This window comes from Sardina pilchardus, chromosome 11 (genome assembly GCF_963854185.1).
Source record: "Sardina pilchardus chromosome 11, fSarPil1.1, whole genome shotgun sequence".
NCBI lineage: Eukaryota > Metazoa > Chordata > Actinopteri > Clupeiformes > Clupeidae > Sardina > Sardina pilchardus.
Window position 1 is genome coordinate 7437365 of NC_085004.1, and position 25217 is coordinate 7462581.

General features: G+C 43.2%; 2 protein-coding genes across 2 annotated transcripts; one reads left to right on the forward strand and one right to left on the reverse strand.

The window, feature by feature from the left end:
* Nucleotides 1-47: 47 nt before the first annotated feature.
* On the reverse strand, nt 48-12291 carry etfdh (electron transfer flavoprotein dehydrogenase). The gene is made up of 13 exons (XM_062550064.1): nt 12073-12291; nt 10953-11108; nt 10504-10733; nt 9969-10050; nt 9495-9613; nt 9298-9375; nt 8823-8969; nt 8268-8408; nt 7643-7786; nt 7037-7205; nt 2691-2873; nt 1373-1594; nt 48-804 (listed from the first exon to the last, which is right to left on the reverse strand). Exons 1-13 carry the CDS (start codon nt 12101-12103, stop codon nt 641-643), a joined length of 1866 nt encoding a protein of 621 aa, XP_062406048.1. The 5' UTR covers nt 12104-12291; the 3' UTR covers nt 48-640.
* A 1380-nt stretch (nt 12292-13671) lies between these two features.
* On the forward strand, nt 13672-24539 carry LOC134095598 (uncharacterized). Its single transcript, XM_062549223.1, has 10 exons — nt 13672-13786; nt 14012-14057; nt 14618-14772; nt 14947-15082; nt 15222-15470; nt 15672-15977; nt 16060-16146; nt 16369-16526; nt 17639-17698; nt 20949-24539. The coding sequence occupies exons 2-10, from the start codon at nt 14015-14017 to the stop codon at nt 21141-21143; spliced, it is 1389 nt and encodes a 462-aa protein (XP_062405207.1). The 5' UTR covers nt 13672-13786; nt 14012-14014; the 3' UTR covers nt 21144-24539.
* Nucleotides 24540-25217: the final 678 nt, after the last annotated feature.

Consider the following 25217-nt stretch of genomic DNA (forward strand, 5'->3'; position numbering starts at 1 on the left):
CTTTCTCTTCGTGTGTGTGTGTGTGTATTTTCAGGCCACTCGACAAGTGTGGTAGAAAATGTTTATTCTCCACAATTAACTGACAATCTTTGACTATGTACAGAACAGAGTTCATCTGTCACAGAGCTGCAGTAATGCTAACAGGCTAACAACACTAGCAGCGGAATTTGACCCTTTCTCAAACTAATTCCCAGTAGGTTGGAGATTAGAGTTCACCTGTGTTTGTTAAAAAAAAAACAACAAACAACTTTCTTTGGGCCAGTACATTAGTATCAGCAAAATCATACAAATAACAACGTGTATAAATCTTTCCTCTGTTGTTCAACCTGTGTGTTTCCACATAATTTAATGAAAGTTACCTCCTCCACATCAAAGCCACGTAAACTGGCTCAATGCCCATTGAGACACGTCGGAACCCCTCGTTTCAAGTACATCTCTAGGCACATAGGGAAACAGTTCAAAAGCCTCATCAGGACTCCAGAAACCATAAGCCTGGACTGTCGCTCTGTAAGCAGTACGGGTGTGTATTCTGTGCGTATGTGTGTATTTAAGGCCCCCACAGATAATAAAAACTAGATGCCTCTTCATATTCCTGCATAGAAGAAAAAAACAAAACATGGAACAGACGAGAGAAGGCCAATCACATGCCATTGTAGGCGGGCCCACCGCCCCCCTCCGGTACCACCCAGTTGATGTTCTGGCTCGGGTCCTTGATGTCGCAGGTCTTGCAGTGGACGCAGTTCTGGGCGTTGATCTGGAGCCTCATGCCCTCGCCCGTCTCCAAGGGAACGTACTCGTACACACCTGTGTGGACACACAGGAACATTAACCCACTATTACGCACGCAGCCACACACGCACGCACGCACATACACGCGCACACAGACGCATGTGCGCACACACGCGCATACACACACAAGCTTAGAGGAAGGAAAAAAATGAGCATTTAAAATGCCCTTTCTTTCCCTTCATCCAAACTCATTACCACTATAACAAGAACTCTCACAGTATTCGGCGTGATCATATGAGCGTCTCGTTTGGGGCCTTCTAAGCAACTCTTACATCACACTCATTTACATTTTAATGAGCTAATTACTTCAATGCCTTCATATTAGTATTTACACAGTAAAAAACATAACTATTAAATCACACAAGCTGAATTATGCAAATAATCTGAAGTTTCCATAAATTAGCTGTCTGGGAGTTTGTAGGGTGGAAATTACCAAAAATATATAATAGGCTTGAGTGTGTCACACCACAGAAACAAGTCACCAACCACTAACCAATCAACCAACCCACCATCCAGACTGTGTGTGTGTGTGTGTGTGTGTGAGTGTATGTGCGCACGCACGTGTGTGTGTGTTTGTGTGTACCTGCTGGGCAGAACCTCTGCTCTGGTCCGTCGTAGACGGAGAGGTTCTGGGCCACAGGCACGCCGTCGTTCCTGAGTGTGAGGTGAGGAGGCTGGTCTCCCTCGTGATTGGTCCCGCTCAGCGCCACCGACGACAGCAGGTCAAAGCTGATCTTCCCGTCCGGTTTGGGGTACTCGATGGGGGTGCACTGGTGCGCTGGCTTCAACTGCGCACTGTCCAGACCTGCGTGTGTGTGTGTGTGAGAAGAGAAGAGAAACAGTGAATAATGAATAAAGCACACATCTGTTTCATTTACAGGTAAGGCCCCTTTACTAGTAGAATCCTACACACACACACACACACACACACACACACACACACACACACACACACACACACACACACACACACACACACACACACACACACACACACACACACACACACACACACACACACACACACACACACACACACACACACACACACACACACACACACACACACACACGTTCTCAGACAGGTTTTCTTCACATTTTGCGATAATTGCTTGCTGAATTTCTAACAGCAATAGATATTCAGACATGAAGCATATATGCGGAATGTATACCGCCACCTGCTGTTCACATCTAATTGAATTAAAATTTCCGTCAATTGGGGTTAGGTTCACTGGGCAGATAATGACGTCTAATAAATGCGGCCGCTTTGTCAGCTGTTCATGCCTTTACTAGTACAGTAGAACTCATTTACAGGGAAGCCATCTTTACTAGTAGAATCCATTTACAGGTAGGCCGTCTTTTTTAGTAGAACCCATTTACAGGTAAGCCCCCTTTACTTGTAGAACCCATTTACAGGTAGGCCGTCTTTACTAATAGAACCCATTTACAGGTAGGCCGTCTTTACTAATAGAACCCAGTGCCCAGACTCTGGATTGTTTACCTGCTGGTCAGACATGTAACCCAAAAAACAGGATCCCCTCAGATCAAGTGTTACTTTTGGCAGCTGATTTAGATTTAGTATTAGCCTATTAGCCTTGAAAATACGTATTAGTTTGATATCATTCATACTTTTAGTCTAATTCAAAGTCTAACAAAACTCAATTTTACTCAACGTTTTGTCAAGTCCAATATGATCTTCAAACCTAAAATCAGTTTGGGACTGCAATTTGCACTTTTTTAAACTCATTATGAAGTGGTGATGGAAAATGTACTAAAAAGTCCAATTGTGTTTGTTACCTTTTACTACCTTACAAGGGCCTCAATTTTGGCAGATTCTTTTTACTACATTTTACTACTGCGACACCCTGTTTTACTCCATGTCTCCTCAGCCCTGGGCTCACCTGCATGTTTGAGCGTCCAGGGCTCCTTCCCTCGGAAGATCCAGTAGAAGACCCCAGTGTACACGATTCCTCCGTACAGGCCAAAGTAGTTGTGGAAGGAGGGACGGATGTTCCGCACATCCTGGAGCTCCTTCCAGACCCACGAGTTCTTCAGGCTTTCCGCATATTCCGGTACATGGACACCTATGAGGGGAAAAGGCAGATTTCAGAATAGAATCCAACAACAACAACAACAAAAATCACTTCCTACCTACAACGAAAGATGATAAAAGCAGGATGTTTTTTGGCACAAAGTTTCTTTTTTTTTGACTCGTGTGTAGTAGTGGGTGGGGACTGGAGGGAGATAAGAAGTTTCCAGTGATGCGGGCGGCCGTTGCCAACTCAAACACACAGCTGTTTAAAGATCAACCACCAGACCATGCCACAGACGAGACGAGTCAAGGCGGGTTAACCTTCGTCCAGCTTCCAATCATCAGCCCCATAAACTGCTGTAGCATGTGATGGCTTGCTGAGGACACACATTTATAGCCTCACTGTGTGTGTGTGTGTGTGTGTGTCATTAATTTGTCAGGCCTCAATCACAGCCTGGCTCTCATGCTTCATTCTGATCCACTTGTCAACACCAAGATGGTAGACATGCCATGTGTGTGTGCAGGGTTTCCCCCAGAAAATTTGTTAGTTAAGGTGGTGTCTGTCCAGGGGAAGGGGGCGTCGCCGTAGCGTCCCCGCCGCATCGCCGCCACTGCCCTACGACGGGGGGGGGGCATCAAGACCAACCAAAGAAAGGGGTTTTCATAATTTACATCACCAAGGATCATATAACAGTTCAATTCCCAAAGGGTAGAGAGGGGATTGTTGGCTACAGGAGCAGTCTAGCACACACTTATCTAAATAACTTCTTTTCTGATTTACTTTAAGACAAGGAGGTCAGCTGAAGTAAAAATTTAGTAGGCTGTCAGCATTTCATTAATGTTGAAAATGTTGAATTTTGACACTAATGACAGCAATATACCTGGATTTCACATTCGTTGTATCAGATTTAATTGTATCAGCAACCAATTAAACATCATTAACACAATTTAGAAAATATTATATCTTAAAAGTGTAAGTTTACAACTTCAATACAGGGCCTTTTGTATCTTTCAAAACCTTTGCACTGCTCAGCATAGCACCATAGGATATATTTTAAAGCCAGTCAATATTATAATATTCTATTAAAACCAAGAATATTTGTAATGGTGGATATTTTAGAATATACCATGAAATAAAGATGAAACTGTATGAAAATGTAACATTGCGACTGTATGGTAAAGTTAGTGAATTGTGATTTAGTAGCCTAAAGCTGCAATTCTTTGATTGAAGTTGTATATTGTGTGTGCCTCTTGCAATATAGCCTAAGAGAGCCGGAACGTGTTTAATGCTTTTTAAAACATAATTAGCGAGATCGTACCGCATTGAACGCTAATATTTTGTCACTAGCACCCAAATCTGTCATCTGTCAAATACAGTTGCATGTTCAGCTCTGAACAAAAACATTCAGGAATTATTTCTACAAAACGGAAACGTGCGTCCCGCCCGGTCGGGATGAATGAAACTGGCATGGGAGACAAGAAGCTACAGTTTAAAGTTTAAACTAGCCTGTGTAAACCTCAGACAATTTTAGTATTTTACAACACGTGAATGAATAGCCGTCACAAGTTGTTGTTAGCTGTAGGCTAGATGGCACAAGTGTTTGTCACAACAAATTACAAGATGCAGTGGGCTATGCATTCATAGTAGACGAGTGATAAAAAAAAAAAAAAAGATAAAGCGCTCAAAAGTGTTATGCCGCTCATCCCACACATTTGGTAGATTCAACGCAGAACCATTCCTGTGAGAGTCGTCAAATCTAGCTAGGTTTAGGCTATTTGTGTTCGCAGTCACTCTGAGATATGCGTGGCAGTGGCACCTGATATCAAATACTCGTCTGTGTAAACCAGCGTCAAGCTTGGCTGCTGCATCCATTACTGGTGGAATTGGGTCAGTGGCGCTCAGTTAAATCCACTGCTTGCTGAATGCTCGTCTTGGGTCAGTGGCGCCCAGTAAAATCCACTGCTTGCTGAATGCTCGTCTTGGGTCAGTGGCGCCCAGTAAAATCCACTGCTTGCTGAATGCTCGTCTGTTTGACTGCTGATGCTGATGTGCGCAGGGAGTGACCACACAGTCATTTGGGATCAAATGTATTTCTATTCCTACTGTATATATTGGGGCAGGGCTGTACGCTTAGCTTTTTGACTAGGAGCACAGGTGCTCCTAAATGATACACATCATTCACAGCAGTGGCAATCCTGCTCAACCCTCCACACACACAGAAAATGGCTTGTCTTATTTCTATTTCTATTTCATATTTTGAATTCATAATTTGTATACATTTTGTTAACAATTTATAGTATAGGATCTGCATAATTACTTACAACTTAACATATTCAGTAATTCGAATACTTGATATTGATTACACTTGTCTTTAATGATATTACAGGGGTGGTGTGTAGGTCGAATTGAGTGCCTGTCACTTTAAGAAGTACCGTAAGTGAACATAATTAGGTTTCATTCGGTTTTAGGAAAATAGTCACGCATAGCTGAAGGATACATGTTTTCATTAAATAACATGAATGTTCAAAAAACTAACAAGGTAAAGAAAATATTTCTGGATGAGTGTCCAGCAATGTTCTATGATTTAGGTATGTACCGTGGCATGGCATTGTGAGTCCCGTTCACTTTTTCCTTGGTCATGTCTAATTGGCTGGGTGCTTAACTTACTCTACCATGACTTGGAGTTTGGTATATCTGTTATATATCCAATGAGTGACAACCAGTGCTCAACATAAAACTTCACGGTATTCTCATATTGTTAGTGGAATGGATTTAATGTGAACTTGCATAAAAAGACGCAGAGTGGCTATATGATACAGTGCGTGTAACGAACAGATTGAAGAAAAAGAAGAATGGATTTTGAGTGACATTTCTTGCGTCTGCGTGCAGAGCGCGAGGTTGATGCTGAAAGCGTGAGTGTCAAGAGTCAAGCGTAAGAGGTTTTTTTACTATACTTTGATCCACTTTGTGTGGATTCATTTTAGGAACAAAATGCGAAAGAAAGGGTTGAAATCAGTACTCGCATGTGTGCGCCCATTTTATTTGTTCTACTCGCACGAATATATTTTTTGTTGCATTTGCGACGACCTGCTCGCACTGCACAGCCCTGTATTGGGGTAATCCAATATTCCTTGTTGTTGGAACACACTACCTATTCCTACTAGGGACATCCCTCTCCATCTCCAATTTTTTGAAAAATGTATGATATTCGAACGAATTTTAGGCAGCTCTTAATATTCGAACCTGTTTTTTTGTACATGTGTTTGCATGCTAACGTTGTTTTCAGATTCAGCGGCTTTCTCACATCTGGTAAACTAAAGTCGTGAATCATGAGCTCATTAGCAAGGCTATTACTCATCTGGGCTCCTGTGATGTTAGCGAGTGGTTTGACTAGCCTATTCAGTTTCCCCACGTGTGTGTAAGTTTCAAGGTAAGCTAACTTCCTCATTGGGACAGGCCCTTTTAAGTCTTGGAATGGTCTTGGACACATTGGTATTGAGATGGTCAGTCAACTTGAATGCAAGAGTTTTAATCTGTGCAGCATACTAATCATGCTAACCGGATAATTTAGCTTGTTGTCTTATGAGTCATTGCTTTCACGATTGTGAATGTTTAGGATGCATGTCGAGGGACGGGTGTCCATTGAGTGCACACGAGGGAGGACAAGAGAAAGCGGGCCATGGAGAATGAGTTTAGGCTACTTAAATACTATTTGGTAAAGTTGTATGCATAGTGCCTCCACCCGAGCAGCGTTATGTCGGTGTAATCAAGCTTCCAGGGATCTTGTTTTCATGGAGACAGACGCGGTGTGCACGGAGTGGAGGGGCTGTGTACGTGTGTGTGTATGTGTGTGTGAGAGAGAGAGAGACAGACGCATGAGTGACAGAGAGACTGAGGGAGAGCAGGGAAAGGAAATTCAGCTTAATGAATGCTGCGTGTTTTTCAATAGCGTAAAAATAATGGTCAAAATATTATTAACAAATATTCGAATATATTCAAAGTTTGATATTAATAAACAAACAAACTTCGAATATGATTTTTGGCCAAAAGTCAAAGCCCTAATACGAGTTCACCTGTGAGTCAGACAGCTGTGTGTGATTGTAACAGTTTGTGTGTGTGTATGTGTGTGTGTGTGTGTGTGTGTGTGTGTGTGTGTGTGTGTGTGTGTGTGTGAGAGTGTAACAGTGTGGGTGTGTGTGGTAGGGTCTTGTCACCTGCGGTTTCGGATTCCAGGCTCTCGTCGGTGATCTTGGCGAAGATGGTCTCTGCTGCCAGCATGCCGCTCTTCATGGCTGTGTGTGTGCCTTTGATCTTGGGAACATTCATGAAGCCGGGGCTGCAGCCAATCAAAAGCCCTCCTGGGAACGTCAGCTTAGGCAGGGACTGCAGGACGAAAGAGACAGAGAGAGAGAGAGATAGAGAGAGAGAGAGAGAGAGAGAGAGAGAAGTGAGGGAAGGTAGGATGATGGAGAGAATTGCAGGTGGCGAGAGATAAAGATATCTACAATTGCCAGCACCAACAGAGATGTTGATTGTTGAGTACGATTTCACTTGATATACGAAGTGCTGACATAAACAATACGCTTCAAGGTGATATTACCCTCTTTACCTGCAGGGTCATAAAATGGAGGCCTTTGCTACGAAGCTAATTTGCAGGTTTAAAATGCAAAATCTTGTTTGGTAAACAAAATATCTGAATTCAGCACTTCAAAATCATGGGGAAAAGCAATTTTACAGACTTATCGGCAGATTTTCCCAGAAAACATTTTGTTCCATGGAATGGATCAAAGCACCACATGTGCGCACACACACACACACACCTGCATGCCTCCCTCGTTGAGGGCCCTGGCCCCGTAAGCGATGCGGGTTCCCCCCTCCAGTGTTGGAGCCACAGATGGATGGTGCTTCCACCGCTGGAACTCTCGGAAAGGGCTCAGGTACGGGTTGGAGTAGTCCAGCCCTACCTACACACACACACACACACACACACACACACACACACACACACACACACACACACACACACACACACACACACACACACACACACACACACACACACACACACACACGATTAATACATCACCTGCTGTGTGTGGGTGTGAAAAGTTGGGCTCTTTGCACGTACAGCTTGTTTTGTGTCTGGTGGAGCCAGGTGTAAATCAGCATTTTACGATAAAGAAGGATTTAATAAGTTCAAATAACATGATATTCTGTGGCTGAGTGAAGATGTTAGGAGCAGTCTCTGCCCTTCAGAAGGCACTTAACCTTGAGTTACTAAGGGCTTTCCCTCTTTGAGGTGGTCGAGCAAGGAGCCTCTGTATTATTAAGTGTGTGTGTGTGTGTGTGTGTGTGTGTGTGTGTGTGTGTGTGTGTGTGTGTGTGTGTGTGTGTGTGTGTGTGTGTGTGCGCGCGTGCGAGTGAGTGAGTGAGTGAGATGCTCACCACAAACCCAACTGCGACCAGCGGCTCTCCCTCGTTGAGGTGGTACAGGAAGGAGCCTCCGTACGTGTTCCTGTTGAGCGGCCAGCCGACAGTGTGCTCCACGCGACCAGGACGCCACTTCTTCTCATCTATCGTCCACACCTGCACCCGACCACACAAGCACCTCTCAGACACAGCTCATTTGGTACTGAATATTAACCCATGTGACCTTTCAGTAGTGGCGCAACTAACTGAGTGACTGAGAGACAGTTTGGGCGGGGAGAGGGAGAAAACACACCTCTTGAATTTCCCCTTGGGGATCAATAAGTATCTATCTATCTATCTATAAGGAAATAGGTAATCTGGATACAACACACCTCTATAAAGGAAATGGGTGCTCTAGTAACAACACACCTCCATAAAGAAAATAGGTGATCTGGATACAACACACCTCTATAAAGGAAAAAGGTGATCTGAACACACAAGAGTGTAATGTGTCCCACTGCTCTTTTAGTTCAGCCTTATCTGTATTAATGAGAACCTGAGGGAGAGTTAAGGGAGAAAGATGGCGGGCACCTCTTTGAGTCCGATGGCGTAGGTCTGTGCCTCACAGTTTTCCCGCAGGTTGAAGTGTTTATACAACTGCTTGGCAAGGTGTCCATGGCATCCCTCGCCGAAGATCGTGACCTTGGCATGCAGCTCCATGCCTCTCTCAAATGTATCCTGAAGGTCGGAGGAAACCGAGGGAAACAAGAGGGCAAGATGTAACTTTTTCAGACAGAAAAAAACATGAACTGTCAGTGTAGGTTTTACATCCGAGATTGATGGGGATGGACTTTCATTACTCCATCAGACATTACCATGAACCAAGATTACAAAAAGAAAACATGTGCACAAGCACGTGCACACACACATTACTATATGAATCACCGGTTCTGTACACGCACTTTTGGTGAACCGTCTTTTGAATAATAAAAAAAAAACACATGCGCAAACAGACACACACGCACACACACTCTAATTATATGAATCACTCCTCTTGTACACGCACCTTTGGTGAACCGTCTTTTGCAATGCCCACATCATTTGTTGCAATTCCCTTCACACTTCCATCCTCATGAAACAAAACCTGGCAGTAAAAATATAGCAGACAAACAAAAGCATGATTTCACAACCAAACAAGACCTTAATACAGAAAAAGATGGCGATGTGCGACACGAGTGAACTTTCATGCCGATGACCTCTGACCTCAGAAGCGGCGTATCCCGGATACAGCTCCACCCCCAGCTCCTCCGCCTGCTCCCCCAGCCAGCGCACAAAGTGGCCCAGACGCACTATGTAGTTGCCATGGTTATTCATGGGCAAGCCTGAGGGCAGACGAAACCACTGTGAAAACTGAGATCTAGTTCTGTGTGTGTGTGTGTGTGTGTGCGAGACATTACTCTGTAAAGCGCAGTTCATATAATTTATTTGATAGAAGGAGCATGTTGTGAGCACACTAAAGCTGCCAGTAAAGTCCTGTTGGTGCTGCAGGTGTGCACTGCAACACTGTATGGCATTCCTGAAATGGGGAATCCTACTAATCTTAGCAATCCAACCTCATAAACAATGACTGTGTGTGTGTGTGTGTGTGTGTGTGTGTGTGTGTGTGTGTGTGTGTGTGTGTGTGTGTGTGTGAGCATGTGTGAGTGTGTGTGAGAGTGTGTGAGTGTGTGTGCATACCTGGCAGGATGGGAACAGGAATTCTATATTTCTCTGTTAAAATGGCAAACTTGTCTTCAGTCACCGGGGTGTTCAGAGGGGCCTAAAACACACACACACACACACACACACACACACACACACACACTTTTAAGTATGAATACACTGCTACATTTCAACAGTTTACTGAGGGAAAGAAGGACATGAATGAATGTCACCCATAATGCAGCAGGGCTGTGCGTCTGCACTGAGATAACTGAATAATATCTCGTCACCCTCTAATCAAACTACTGTTTGTTCAGAGCATCGAGGAGTGTGTCCTCTCCAGATGTATACAGATGTCTGAGTGTGTAAGTGTGTACTGGATGGATGATGGATGATGGATGTCGGATGTTGAAGTCTAAATTGGCTTCAGAGTGTGTGAGTGTAAGTGTGTGTGTGTGTGTGTGTGTGTGTGTGTGTGTGTGTGTGTGTGTGTGTGTCTGTGTGTGTGGGAGAGAGAGTATGAGTGTGAGTGAGTGAGTGAATGAGTGAATGAGTGAGTGAGTGTTTTTACCCCTCGCTCCTTCCAGTCAGGGATGAGCTCGGTGAGCGCGCTCGGTTCTAAACATGCTCCTGAGAGTGTGTGCGCTCCGATCTGTGAGGCCTTCTCCACCAGACACACGCGCAGCTCCTTCTCCTGCTCATTGGCCAGCTGCTTCAGTCTGATGGCGGCCGACAACCCCGCAGGGCCGCCTCCCACGATCACCACGTCCGCCTCGTCCGCAAAGCGCTCCATGTCTATGCCTGAAAAGTCATCGTCAGACCAATCAATTTCACAATTACAGTAGCAGTAATGACTCATGTCCCATAATCATAGCTGATAAGAAAATGGAGATCTGAGGAGTTCCTTGGAAAGGTGAGAGGTTACATAATGACAGGTTGTGTAACAATTGTGTATCTGGCCTTTACATGTGGACAGTCACGTAAGGTGATTTGGTTTTAGCCGGTACAGACAACACCTACCCTCCCATCGTGGGTCCTTCTCCCGCGGGTAGACTGTGTAGTGTGAGGTGATTTTGGGCGTGGACAGCTCCGAGCTGCACCATCGCGCTGTGTACACTTGCGATAACACACGTTCACGACTCTGAAGGGTTTTCAAAGCCCGCACACACCGTCGGGCTGAAACAAAACAAGCAAATTCCAGATCAGACTGGCAGTAGCAAGAATTGCGACTTTGGGCTATTTACCAAGTCAATATGGCACAACTCAAATTCTTACGTTACTAAACATTCACTGTTCTGCTGACAGTTAAGTTCAACAAGTACTCTGGCAACAACCTTTCAAAACTTGGGCTATTAACTGCTATTGAGTCACGCTATGTTCAACAGCATGGTTGACAAGCAAGCAAGAAAAACATTATGCGTTAATGTTAACTTGAGCAAATATTTTGACAGTAACTTTAACATGCATTAACGTCGCAATCGCATGGAAACTGTCAGTTTAAAAGACCTTAGGGTAATATTTCGTTGACTTGACCTATTGAAGCTCCTTGTACATGATCTAGAAGGACATACAGTTACACTGACCCTTTACACACGGTACCGAATACTATGAATGGGCTGCAGAAGGCAGCCAGAGCCCGAGGCTCTACTTGAGCTCACTAAATTGAACTCGTGTTTGTTTGTCATCAAAATAAATCTATACTGTGGTGCTACCATGAAGTGATTGACTTATCTGAATCACAGACTTAATTCGTAAATTCTGTAACTTAGCCTGAAAGGCCATAGATCAGCATGTCAGTAATGATGATTGTTTAACAATTCAACCATATCGATGATATACCTGGTGAATTCGAACGAATGACCTATATTTCCCAGTGAACTTTCCCCTACTTTCGCAGCTAACTAGCTGGTGGGCTAAACCGCAGCCTGCTAGCTGGCAAACTAAAGGTTCGCTACCTTTAGCTAAACTTACATGTACTTCAGTATCGGAGTAGAGAGTGTGAATAAACAGATAATTGTTCATACACTTCAACGGACTGACATTTTGCTAATGTTTACCTCAGAGGTCAAACGCAAACACCTCACTTATGATAAACGTTAGCTTGCTAACCAGATGGAAAATCGCAAAAGGCTGTCATTACCTTGAACTGAATACCGGCTGGCTGGAAACATCGAGTGAATTCGCTAGTTAGTCCTCTAGCTAACAGGTAACTATCCTCTCTTTCAGTCCTACGATACGTACAGACTTCAGCGCCCAGTCTGCAGACTGTTTGAAAGGAGCTCAGAACAACAAATTTCACCCCGTGGAACCCTTACAAAATTCGTCTCATAACCGTATCAGTTGAGAGGGTAAAGCGCTTGCGTTGCAAACTGCGCAGGGGAGTGTTATGGTTTTGTAACAGGAGTGGACGTAACTAGACATGCGCAAAATTCTAGATCTGTATAACATAAGATAGACTATTGTTCATTCTGGTGGATCTCCTGATTTGTTACAGATTTGGACTCAAATTGGAGTTACCAAACAACATTCAAACACGCAATAACAACAACCACAACCGTTGTATCACCATGGAAAATATCTAAGATTCTTCAGATAACAGATCTGTAGGCTACTTCTATATTCCTCGTCAGTATTTATCAAATAAAAGTGCAACCAAATTCCAGCATCAGCATTCTGGCCCAGCTCTGGATGACCAGTGGAAGACCAATATCTGCCTTGTAGGCCTATAATTTAAATGAAATGAAAAGAAATGGAATGAATGATGAGTGAATGAATGATGAATGGAAATTGAAGGTCTAGGCTGGCCTAGGCTTTATTGGAAACCTGACAAGAACAGAGAGAATATTTTAAGTCCCCCACCAAGGCTTTTAAACCCTCAAATAAATCCCACCTGTGAAATATGCCTTGACACCCCTTTATTATATCAATAATTTGCCCTCTTTTAGTCATATTTGCACATTCATCATGATCTCAGATGTGACCAAACATCACACCAAGCACATGATTGCCATCTTTGGCGTTGCCCCAGAGGTCTCCCCTTATAATTTTTTATCCTTATCCTGCACCTACATCCATACAAGTGTGAGGACAACTCCACTGTTTCATGACCATTGGGTAAAGGATCATGGCGCTAGACTATAGGACTAATGTTTTGCATTAATGGCTCTTAAATTAATATGGCAGCTAATTCCAAAGATAACAAAGACCGACTTTCCCAACTCAGAATGGACGCAAGGAACCTAGACACACCAAGGCATACAAAACAAGCAGCAAGCATAGGCTATTAACAAATGATAAAACATATAATAATAATAATAATAATAGAAACAAGATCAAGATATCCTATCATTAAACAAACAAATATGCGTAGCAACACTTGTTAATAAATAAATTACTTGAAATAAATGAATTAGTAAGGCTGTTCTTATTCCTCCTTCTCATCAAGCCCACATAGGCTACATGCCCACATTCCAAGGGTCTGATGGTGCGTTCATGAGTAGCCTAACTGGGAAGTGGGAGAATTCTAGAGTTTAGGGGGGTGCACGACACACCTGAACTGCGAACTTCCCAGTTTGAAATGGAGGCTTTGGGAGCTCCCAGGCATACATATAATATTTATACAGTCTATGCTGCCAGGAGACTGTTTTGACGTCACTCAACATAGTGAACGCTCTCACTTCGAAAGTGGAGAGTTTAAAAGTGGGAATCTTCCCACTTTCCAGCCGCATGAACGCACATCTCCTTTCGTCACGAACACTCAGGCTACCCCCTAAAACTGTCTGTCATTAATAGAACCTCCCCCTAAGTAGGCTAAACGAAGTTGTAAAAGTATTTAGGAGTTAAAAACAATACAGGTAAGGTCATGATTGCATTTGTTCGTGGCAAAAGTAGCCTAGGCCTACTTGCTTAGGCTAGATGTAACTTAGTTTTATGATAATAACAGAAAACAACGTTAGCCTACGTTGTGACTTTGTCCTCCGAAGAAGACAGGGGAGACTTTGTGGCGCATAGAACAATGCTGTTGTTGTTGCGTAAATGAAACGCATTATTTTCAATTATGTTCTTTTTGGTTTATCTAGGCAATGTTCTGGTTACTTCTGCTGATCGGAGCTCTTCCCATCTCGGGTGAGTAGAAGGCTAGCAGCCTAGCTACTCATGATGAACAGGTTATTTTTATGTCACGCAATGAGACACACAGTAGCCTACATTCCATCCCAATATCTCGTTGCGTGACATCAAACTAGCCTGCTGAATCAATGAACACACATCCCCAACCTCTTGAAGAGGAGATCTTTATTGTGTATTTGGTTGGTTATGATTTGGCAGACGCTTTTGTCCAAATTTGCGACATACAAATCAAAACAAGTGAACAATTTAAAAAGTTGGTCAGAACACATTTGGGGGGATAGCAATTTACAACAATGTCAATTCAATCAATATAATGATAATAAACTATGAAAAGTAAAGGAGAATAGAAAATAATCACGAAAGCCCATTCAATCAATAGCAACAATAAGAATGGCGTATATATCTAAAGAGAATAGCACTAATAAACATCAATGTCAATTCAATCAATGGCCTAACGAAAATAAACAATACAAACCATAACCCTTAAGAAGCGCTTGATAAACTAAGTGCATGTTCAACAGATATTCCGTTATCTTTTCTCATGCTCTCGTTCACAGATGGGCTGAAGGTGTTTGAATTCTGCTCTGGAAAGAAGTTCAACATTCCAGCCCCCATCATGTCCCGTGTGCCTCTCCTTGCTGGCATATATTTCACCCCCATCACCACCACCACCCCTGGGGCTAAAATGCTGATGGTGATGAATAGGACTCAGGTGTGAAATGCTATATTTAATATTGGGAGATGACTGTTTAAATCTATCTTTCATTCGAAGCATTCAAGCTAACTTAACATGGCGTGTGTGTGTGTGTGCGCGCACATGCATGCGTGTGTGTCTGTGTGTGCACGCACGCGTACACGCATCTCTGTTTATGGAAACCTTTTCCAGTCCCTGGACCCACACTATCAGTACAAGGATGAAACCATCTTCATTTCAGAATTGACAGACAGAGACCAGGGGACTTTTTCATGGTCACATCACGATTCCACACAGTTAAATGACTTTCTTAAACTTGTGCTGAAAGGTGACAATACTCAATTTTTCACTTAAATACTGTGTTTTCAAGTCATTTTAGACTAGAAGATTAAACATGGCAGTGGAATCCCAAGACTTATGTTTTTTCTGTTGTGTGCTGTCTCCTCTGTTTCCCTCGGCTGTCTCAGACTGCTCTGAGCATATGAATGTGTACTACGGAGACACGATTGAGATCTTCCCACCGAGACGAGCCGTTGTGCTGGAGTTCTCATCCTCTCGGACGCCTTCTGTCCCACAAGTAGTGTGGAGAAGAGGACGAACTGGACAGGTCAAGGACCGGTGGTCTATAAACACCGCCACCCCGTACCATGAGGGCAACTATACGGCACGCACTCACAGTGGGGTGGAGCTACGGAAGACCCAGGTCACTGTGATTGGTACGTCAGCAGACTCAGGACACTGTGATTGGTGCACAAGCAGGGGGAATAAAAAAAGAATCCAAAAATTAGAGGTCATCGCAATAATAAAAAGAGGGAGCTATTACTGTAGTTTAACAACATTGTAATTAAGAATGATTTTTATTGTGTTTATGTCTTTATCTTTTCTCTTGTTTCATGAACCTCTTCATCCTCCGTCAGCAAGGACTCTCCAAGCCATCATAGGAGAAGAGAAGTCTTTGACGTATCTCTTGCCCATCCCAGCAGGCACGGCATCCATCAGATTCACAGACCGCTCAGGCATGGAGCACGTGCTTTACCAGGAGGGCAGAGAGAGCCTGGACACGTTCCACTTGTTTAATGGTCGGTTCTCACTGCAGAATCAGCCCCTGGGTTCTAAGATCCAGATCCGTGACGTCAGATCAGGCGATGCAGGAACCTACAAGGTCCGAGACATAAATGGCTCTCTGGTTATTAGTGCGGAGTTGGAGAGTATGACGATTGCAGGTAAGGCCCAGTCTATTGCACCTGAACCATTTCCAATGCTGCTACTTCTCTCACAGCTCTGTCCCATGTCATACTATTCCAGCCAGTGAGAAGACCCCTCCTCGCTTCCCAGATGTAGAACATGAACATGAACATGAACATGAACAATATGATGAAGACGAAGCATACGGCACGTACATCTCAGTGTTGACAACGTACATGCAGTATTGACAACCACACATTCACAGTCAACAAAACAAATGACTAGCAATTCTCCTAATACAGAGATTTAATAGTGGCATCAAATATGTTCTGTGATATACTGAAACTGAACAGGAATAATGTCAACATCATAATAATAGCATCATTCTGTTTATCTCATAATTATGTTATGCTTTTTTTTCTTTTGTAGAAAACCCTCCATCCTTCCACTATTTACATCTAACACTTGGTCTCATGCTCTTCATCTTTTTTGTGCTCTGCTGCTGTGTGTGCAAGTGCTGCTGTAGAAGAAGCAGCCGCACCGCTAAAGTGCCCAGCACCCTCGACCACAGCCCACCCCCGTACAATGTAGGTAGACAATATGGATGCAAGTGCTTTTCTATTCATTCATTACATTATGTGTACATTTACTCATTTTATTATTATTGTTATCATTATATTAGCAGAATCTTCTATCCAGAGCAACTTACTATGTCAGTTATATTACACGGGTCATTGTCCCTGGAGCTACTTGGGGTACAATGCCTTGGTCTAGGGCACAATGGTAGAAGATGGGAATTGAACCCACAATTTATCAGACTACTACATACTAGCCCAGCTCCTTAAAGAGACCCTATGCAACTTTTTCATAGTCATAAAATCGCTCAGAAATCGTTGTTTGCTTGACTGACCAGTTTCATCGAAAACAGTCATATTTCCTCCCGCCCCCAGTGTCCCTATCCGCTATTGCAACCTTGCAGTTTCTGCAGGCGACGATCGCTCCTTGTTTACATCTGGAAGTCTGAGACGCGTAAGGAACAAGAAGAACCACGCTTGCAATTTATATACTTATATAGAGCCTATATATGTATAAATATACACGCTAAAGCTGTCAGGGAAGCTCTGCAGAGAAATATGCAAGCATAAAACGAGCAAAAACGAAAAACGAAACCGAAACCAGAGATGAAATCGCCAATCCTGCATAGTTCCTCTTTAACCAGTAACTTGGGAAATAATAGCAATAAAGCTGATAACCCATTTACAAGCAGACTTGTTGTGCGTCGCTGCAGGTGCTCAACACTTTGTCTTACAGCTTCGACCTTTCAGCAATAAGACTCTTGAACACAATTAAACTGAAATTATGTTTTATTAAATTATGAATTCTTTATTTATTATTATCATCATTATCTATCGATCAACTTATGGATATGACCATGACGGATCCTCACACCACACATACACATACCCATGGTGTGTGCATTAGGGCGCCCCATGGTGTGTGGTGCCCCATGGTGTGTTATGGTGTCCCATGGGAATATCATAGGATCATTCTGAGAGGGCATTGATGGGGTTACTCTTACATTAAATAGCTGTGTTGCAACAATATAATGTAGTAATATTTGGGATATTTATGAAAATAATGATGTCTTTTGAATGACTAAACAGTGGTTATCTTGTCTAAACCCTCCACATTATTGTAGGAATGTCTACCACCTGTGCCAAGGAGTGCGCTGATTGATGACTTCACACACAGACCTCCAGTAAGCTGATTTTTGGTTTCTGCTCTTCTCTCTCTGATCTGCAATTAGATTATTTAAGTCAGTTCTTTACATTCCTCTTTTTACAGCCTCTTTCTTATTTTATGATTTTCACTCCCACTATTTATACAGACTAAGATGTTGTACAAAATTGTAGACAAACCTCTAAAAAATGGTATAAAAGATGGCTTTGCCCTCCCCGTCCATTGAACATCCATAGTTGAACCTGGCTGGGTAGCATGGGCAACATTATAGATAACAATCTTTTAATTTCACTATGATCTTTCAGTAAGTCCAGGCTTTCCATATGTGTGATGACGTCTGATCTAATAAAAAATACACACACACACACGTCTGTAATAACAGTCTGTCCTTGGCTACAAGCAACACCAGATTAAGCACCGCAGCAGTGGTGCCAGTGGGGTAGGGCAATGGACTGCCAGGGAGCATCAAACTTGGGCGTGCACGCAGTGCAATGCCTAAGATCTTCAAAGGAGGTTGAACATCAGGGCCTTGAGTGTGCACAGTACTACTGTAGCTGGCCAAAAGGCCTCTGCTGCCTCCAGCGTGAGCTACTCATAGGGCCCCCAGATCCTCAGATCCCTTTAGCGCTACCATAGGGCCCCCAGATCCCTTTAGTGCTACCATAGGGCCCCCAGATCCCTTGAGCATCTTTAGAATCTCCAAAGAGTGGCAACAGCTCTGGGTGTTTGAGAAGGATCACTATCACTGGTTTGCTAAATTAGACTCTGGCAAAGTCTATCTGTTAAAAACAGACCTGCAGTGGGTTGCACCAGCTGAACGTAAGGTCAATCGTAAGTTTAGGTGCAAGTTGTGTCTTAAACCTTACGTTCAAACTAACTAGTTTTAAACTAGCGCTGCGTTCTTTTTCTGTTGCACCATTCTAGTTAAGTTACGCCGTAGTTAGTAGCTACTAAATCAAAATATTGTCGCATAGAATGACGTTTTTACCATTGACAACCAATCAATATCACTAATGAAGAAAGTGTCACAGATTCACAGCACTTGCGTTGAAAACGTAATGTTCGCGGTAACGTTGTATGATCATAGACAGTAAGATAAAGCAAGCCGCATTTAAGTTTGACGTCCCACAATTACTTTGTTGTATGGAATAAAATAACACTGTATTTTTAAATAACAGACTTTATTTTGTTGTATGTGCTTTGGGAATATTTCAGCCACCACTGTTGGCCTAAGGTAACGGTAATTCTCTCTAATATGACTAAAAAAGAATAACAGCTCAGTCAACAGCAATGAAATGTGTGCTTTGTGTAGTAACGTTAACGATAGGTAGGCTAGGCTAGGTTAGTTGTTGTCATAGACAGTAAAAGATAGGTTGTTGTACGCTAGGTCCACCTACGATTTCCAGTGAAAACATGATTCAAACACTGCTCAAGTAAATTAAACGTGTGTAATTGGTCGTGTATGTAACTCTTCTCGACTTATACTTAACATTTCCACCATTTAAATGAGAAAACCATGTTAACAAATGAGTTACGATGGGACTTACACCTAGGGAAAGGGGGGTGTAAGTTAGTGTGTAATTTAAGTCATAACTTAGTGTTACGTTGAAACTATTTGCGTGGTGCAACCCGTTATATTTTAGTAGCTCGTAAACTTCAACGTAGTGCCAGTTTACGTTAGAACTAAGCTAAGATGGAACTTACGTTCAGCTGGTGCAACCCACTGCTGTCTTCTAGTTATTAGGGCCCCCAGATCCCTTTAGCGCCAGAGGGCCCTCAGATCCCTTTAGCACTGCCCATAGGGCCCCCAGATCCCTTTAGCGCTACCATAGGGCCCCCAGATCTCTTTAGCCCTACCATAGGCCCCCCAGATCCCTTTAGCGCCATAGGGCCCTCAGATCCCTTTAGCACTGCCCATAGGGCCCCCAGATCCCTTTAGCGCTACCATAGGGCCCCCAGATCCCTTTAGCCCTACCATAGGGCCCCCAGATCCCTTTAGCCCTGACCATAGGCCCCCCAGATCCCTTTAGCACTGACCATAGGCCCCCCAGATCCCTTTAGCCCTGACCATAGGGCCCCAGATCCCTTTAGCACTGACCATAGGCCCCCAGATCCCTTTAGCACTGACCATAGGGCCCCAGATCCCTTTAGCACTGACCATAGGGCCCCCAGATCCCTTTAGCACTCAGGCACTCACCACTCAGGCCCTCTTGACCCCTCTGCCCTCACAGTGTTAAGACCCCAAACCTCTCAGTGTTGCAATGCGGGCAGTGCCCCTAGACGCCGCTGATTTGGCTGAGTGGCAGATCATTTCAGATGGATTGTTTACACACAGGCACTGGAGTGCAGTTCACGCTGAGATCTGAATGTGGCACTGGCCGATAGCCACCTCTCTGCTCATTTTGCAACAGGATGTGTTTGTTTGCCCCCTCCATCCCGCTCGCATGCTCAATGTCCATCATGAAAAAAAAAACTTCTTTGATTGACCAAAAAGAGGGATCGATGAATTGTCAGTGTGTGAAAAAGTGAAATAGCAGAAGGTTGGACTGAAGTGAACCTGTGATGATATAATTTGTTTGTTGTCTGGGACGTCCTTGGGACTTGGGATAGACTTTAAAGCCTGGCGCCCACCGGACTCGCCGTTCAGCAGTGTTCGGCGGTCTGGGCTTGACGCGCAGGATTTTAGAATATAGTTTCTGCGGCTGCTGCGCGGCAGACGTTTCCAGTGGGCTTTGCTCTATTGAAAACAATGGAGCTCTAATTTGTTTATTGTCACGGCGCGCCGCGTACGTGTCCGGTGGGCGACGGGCTTAAAAGTACACAGAACTGCATGCAGCCTGAGACCTTGCTATTCTTTACTGATCATATCACTGCTGCTTTCTCCTATTTTCAGATTAAGTCTGTCGGACACAGTGGAGATGATGTTTATTTGGATTAAATTGTGTAATTGAGGTCTTACCCTGCCTTTCATCACAGCTTTTGTGGTGTACATACAAGCACTGGATCAATCTGTGCACCAAATTATTCTTGCACAAATCTGTGTATGGCCAAACCTGCTGCAAATACAAATCTGCCATTTCACATACAGTATGACATTTAAACTAAAAATGTGGGTTTCATCTTCTGTGGACTTTGTATTATGCTTCCTCTTAGACTGGAATAGATTTTACATATTTGCCCATTTGAGCAAGAGTCAAGCATACAGTCAATTTAAGTGTGAGTTAGGCAAACCTGACCTTTGACCTCCTCCCATTCCCTCCTTCCTACAGGCCCTTGATACACAGTTGCTGTCCACCTCACAATGCCCTTTCGCCTCCAACCTTTCACCCGAGTTGGATGCAGGACCTTGCTTCCAGCCTAAGAGGAAGCTGGGAGACTCGCTCGATTTCCTGTCCACGAATCCACTGAGCACAGACACACTCCCTGCCGCCACCTACACCTCCGCAAAACTCAGTTTCCTCTAGAACAAGACCAGCGACTCCAGTTAGTACAGATTGCACTACCACCAACACTCGACCACAGAATGACCAGGACCAGGGCTGAGTACACCCGATCTGCATCGGCTGTGTGTCAGCCACAGGGACCAAAAGTTTTGCATTTACAGCAAAGATACATTTACATGCCATACATACACACATGTTCACAATCTCAAAAGATGTATTGGTGCTTCATCAGTTAACTTTTTGTCGTAAATTAGGTCAACAGATGTTGTATGTACTGTATTTTAAAGGGCATCTGATAGATATCCTGTGTTCCACACTTAGTGGATGAGACAGATAAGGACTCAAGCTCAGGTGGTGTGTAAATACTGTAGGCTATTTGACAGATATTTATTGTTTTATTAACTGTGTTAAGTTTACTCTAATTTATGCATGTTAGGGGGACTGTGGAAAGAACACACAACCTGGGTCAGTATTCCTTTATGTTGTGGCCACCATTTTATGTAAGGCCATTTCAGAGAGTTGATTTAGTTAACCTAAAGGCACCTAGTGTTAAAACCTAATAACGTTTGTGTTGATATCACTACGGGTTGTCTTGTGTTGAGTTGAGCCTTAACTCTCATGTCTCTCTAGGTCTGATGTTATTTTTTTTAAAGAAACTAATTTAGCAGTTGAAAACAACATAGCAGAAACAGATGCATAGATAGGAAGATTCTGTTTTTGTTTGCCAATTTCAGTCATCATGTGTAATCCTCTTTCCACTAACAAGTGAATACTTACGGTGCAAACATTTCAGGGAAGATCACATAAAATGCAGTAGTTGACTGTTTCCAATGTTAATAATTACACATTGACTACAAATAATGTGTGTTGCCTATCCCCTCTCCCACAGTACTTCAGAGCTGCTTCAGGGATTGCCGTATGTAGTGTGTCCCACTAGTGCAGAAGTACTTCTAGGCTATATCTCATTCCGCCTACTTTCGTCAGTGCACTGACCACTTACTGCCGTAATGCCCATGCACTTTCAATGATTAGTATTGTCCCAAAATGAACACTTTCGTTAACACACTTACAGGAAATGACAGGCGGAATGAACGTTACAAACGTGACGTGCTAGGTAGCTAGGTAGCATTAACATGTAAGGTTATGTTAACTCTCCCAATGATTGTTGGCTTTAGTTAGTGATGGCATGTAATAAATGCATTAGACGACAGTTAACGTTTCGTTTTTCTGCTGTAATACCATAGAGTTAACATGTATAACGTGCTCATCCCCAGTGGCTGGCTGGCTGGCTTTAACATGCTAGGTAGCTAGGTAGCATTAACCTGTAACTTTTAGGCTAATTAACTCGCCAAATAATTATGTCGGCTTCAGTCAGTGAGGGACATGTAAGTGATGCATTAGACAACAGTACAATGTCTCGTTTTACCACCATTGCTTACATTTAAACATGACAGCAGAGACAACCGGAGCTGCAACGACACAGGCTCGGCTGAATTGTCCGCCATTGTTCTCAAATTTGAAAAACCTCCAAGACGTCCCTGGTCCCTCCCCTTCCGCTTTTTAGTCAAGATGGCGTCCATTTAGTGGGAGTAGGGTCCATGTATCCACACTGAACTTTTTGACCGTTTTTAGGGGGTCATCCGGGTACCTTCAGTGCACTGACTTTTTGTGTTATCTACACTACCTACTTAAAATTAAGTGTTCGAAGGGTAGAGTAGGAGGAATGAGACATAGCCCTAGTCTCTATCTGATCTCACTCCATGCCAGCCCGTCTTGGTAGTCGGTGGCACAAACTGTAATACACCAATCTTAGTATATCTCTCTTCTGCTGTGGAAGCATTCATCCCAAAGGTGTTGGCTTGAGGCCAGGCCTCTCTACAGGCCAGTCAAGTTCATCCACACCAAACTCTGTCATCCAGGTCTTTATGGATCTTGCTTTGTGCACTGGTGCACAGTCATGTTGGAACAGGAAGTGGCTATCCCAGGTTAAACTAGAAAAGCACTCAGAGAGAGCAGGGGCCTGTACTACGAAGCGGGGTTACTGGCTTAGCTGGGTATGCTGCCATGGCAATTTACGCTGCATCTCAAACCTGCTCCGAGCAGGTTATGTTCTTGGTTAGCCCGAGATTTGCGGTTAATCACACCCTTTATAGGCGAAGTACCACCCCACAATGTCGATGTAGGTTACCTGGGAGATTAAATTGTAAGCGGCTCTCTTCGCAAGGCGAGGGTTTTTAAAGACCGCCGATCTTTCTCCATTTGTAGAATATTCTCTACGAAAGATATACATTCTCAGCTGAGGGAATTTGCTGCATTTGTCAGCTGATCAAGGCAAAGTGGAGGCTAAGCATAGGCAATAGGCCTATAACATATTTTCATAATTAAGAAATAATAATACAAGCTATAACAAGGCCTATTAACCTGAATGTTCACCTGCTGCCAGTGGCACTGCCGTTGCATCTAAAATGTTCACAGGATAGGCATACACTAAATCAGTCAATGGGGCTAAACATTAAATTATCCTTATTAATCTACATGGCATGAATTGTGTTGCATCTGTAGGACTCTTATGAACTCAAAATGTATTTATTTCAACACATTTCAGACATTCCGCAAGCTATTAATCCTCCGTAACACATAGGCTATTTAAGGAACATGAAATAAAACTTTACTTTCATATATCCGATCTGCAATACGTTGCCAACAGCCTTGTCTTGCTTTGTTTGCTGCCGACGTATTTGTTCTGTGTCGTAGAGTGGGTTTTAATTCCTCGCAACTTTTTATAATCATTGCGCATTCCTTATCCGTAAAATAACGTGACCGCGTCATCATTAAAAGTGGTGATTTGCGCGGCAACCCGCCCATTTTATGTGAACGCGCATCAACTCCGATGAGGTTAACCTCAGTTCAACAAATCAACTTCTTACTCAGCGTCGTAGTACCGATTAACACCAATGAAGATAACCAGGTTTTGTCAACCCCGGTTTAGCAAAATTAACCCTGGGTTACATCTGGGTAGGTTGAGCTCCCTTCGTACAGGCCCCAGACCTCTGCCAAGGGAAAACATAACCGCCTCCTGGATCCAAACGGTGATACAGATCACTCCCAAAATGTAATAGTTACTTCCTTTCAGACTTTTAATAATCAAAATCCATCCATAACGTTTTGAGTTATCTTGCTAACAAACAGACAGACAGACAAACAAACAAACAGACAAACAGACAGACAAACAAACAGACAAACAGACAGACAAACAAAACGCCGATGAAAACACAACCTCCTTGGCGGAGGTAATACGGTTAGTCTTCAGCAGTTTTCAGGAATGACGGTTGGCTTCACTATTGACTAGTGGGGGAAATGTAGGCTATGTTTGTTATGATATGGGATGTCACATAATAAATGGAATATATTTTACAATGTCATCTTTGTTCATTTGACTTATAATGTATTGTGTAATTACCAGGCTTATGAGTTAAAATGTCAAAACTTTATTGAAAAAACACTTAAAGGAACACTTCACCGTTTTTTCATATTAAATTATGTTATTCCCCTAATTAAGACGAGTTAATACATGGGTAGTTGACATCTGGCCAAGAAAAAGTGCTTTTTTTGGAAAACATTGTTTTTTAAGAAACAATGAAAATATTTATAGTATAAACGTGGCACATTTCTAAGCAGGTAAGAGGGATAACTACTGTATGTTGTGTGGCACAGTAATATCCTCACTCTTGCACTTTCAGTTTCACTTTGGAGTGAGGATATTACTGCGCAGAGTCTGAGTGCTCCCAATATTATTACGCCACACAATACAGTTATCCCTTTTACCTGCTTAGAAATGGCCCACGTTTTATTTTGTCTCACCATACTTGGTCGTGTGACTACTCGTGTAACTGTATTTTAACAGGGGAAACATGGAGGTGTTTGGTCACTTCTAACTTCATCTCTGTTTGGATCCTAATGAATGCATTGGGCTAGCTAAGTGCTATCAAAGTTGCGCCGCGCGCCAGAGCCAGTGAGTGCACGCATTGAAACGTGAGAGACCTGTATCAACTCGTCTTAATTAAGCGAATAACGTAGTTTAATATGAAAAATTGG

What these genes read in the sequence shown, in the direction of transcription:
- LOC134095598 (XM_062549223.1), top strand. Translation starts at nt 14,015, where the DNA reads ATGTTCTGGTTACTTCTGCTGATCGGAGCTCTTCCCATCTCGG. An exon ending in TGATGAAGACGAAGCATACG is followed by an intron (nt 16,147 to 16,368) that starts GCACGTACATCT and finishes TTTCTTTTGTAG; the next exon opens with AAAACCCTCCATCCTTCCAC. An exon ending in ACAGCCCACCCCCGTACAAT is followed by an intron (nt 16,527 to 17,638) that starts GTAGGTAGACAA and finishes ACATTATTGTAG; the next exon opens with GAATGTCTACCACCTGTGCC.
- etfdh (XM_062550064.1), bottom strand. Translation starts at nt 12,103, where the DNA reads ATGTTTCCAGCCAGCCGGTATTCAGTTCAAG. An exon ending in TCAACGAGGGAGGCATGCAG is followed by an intron (nt 7,206 to 7,642) that starts GTGTGTGTGTGT and finishes TTCGTCCTGCAG; the next exon opens with TCCCTGCCTAAGCTGACGTT. An exon ending in CCTGGAATCCGAAACCGCAG is followed by an intron (nt 2,874 to 7,036) that starts GTGACAAGACCC and finishes TTCCCCTCATAG; the next exon opens with GTGTCCATGTACCGGAATAT.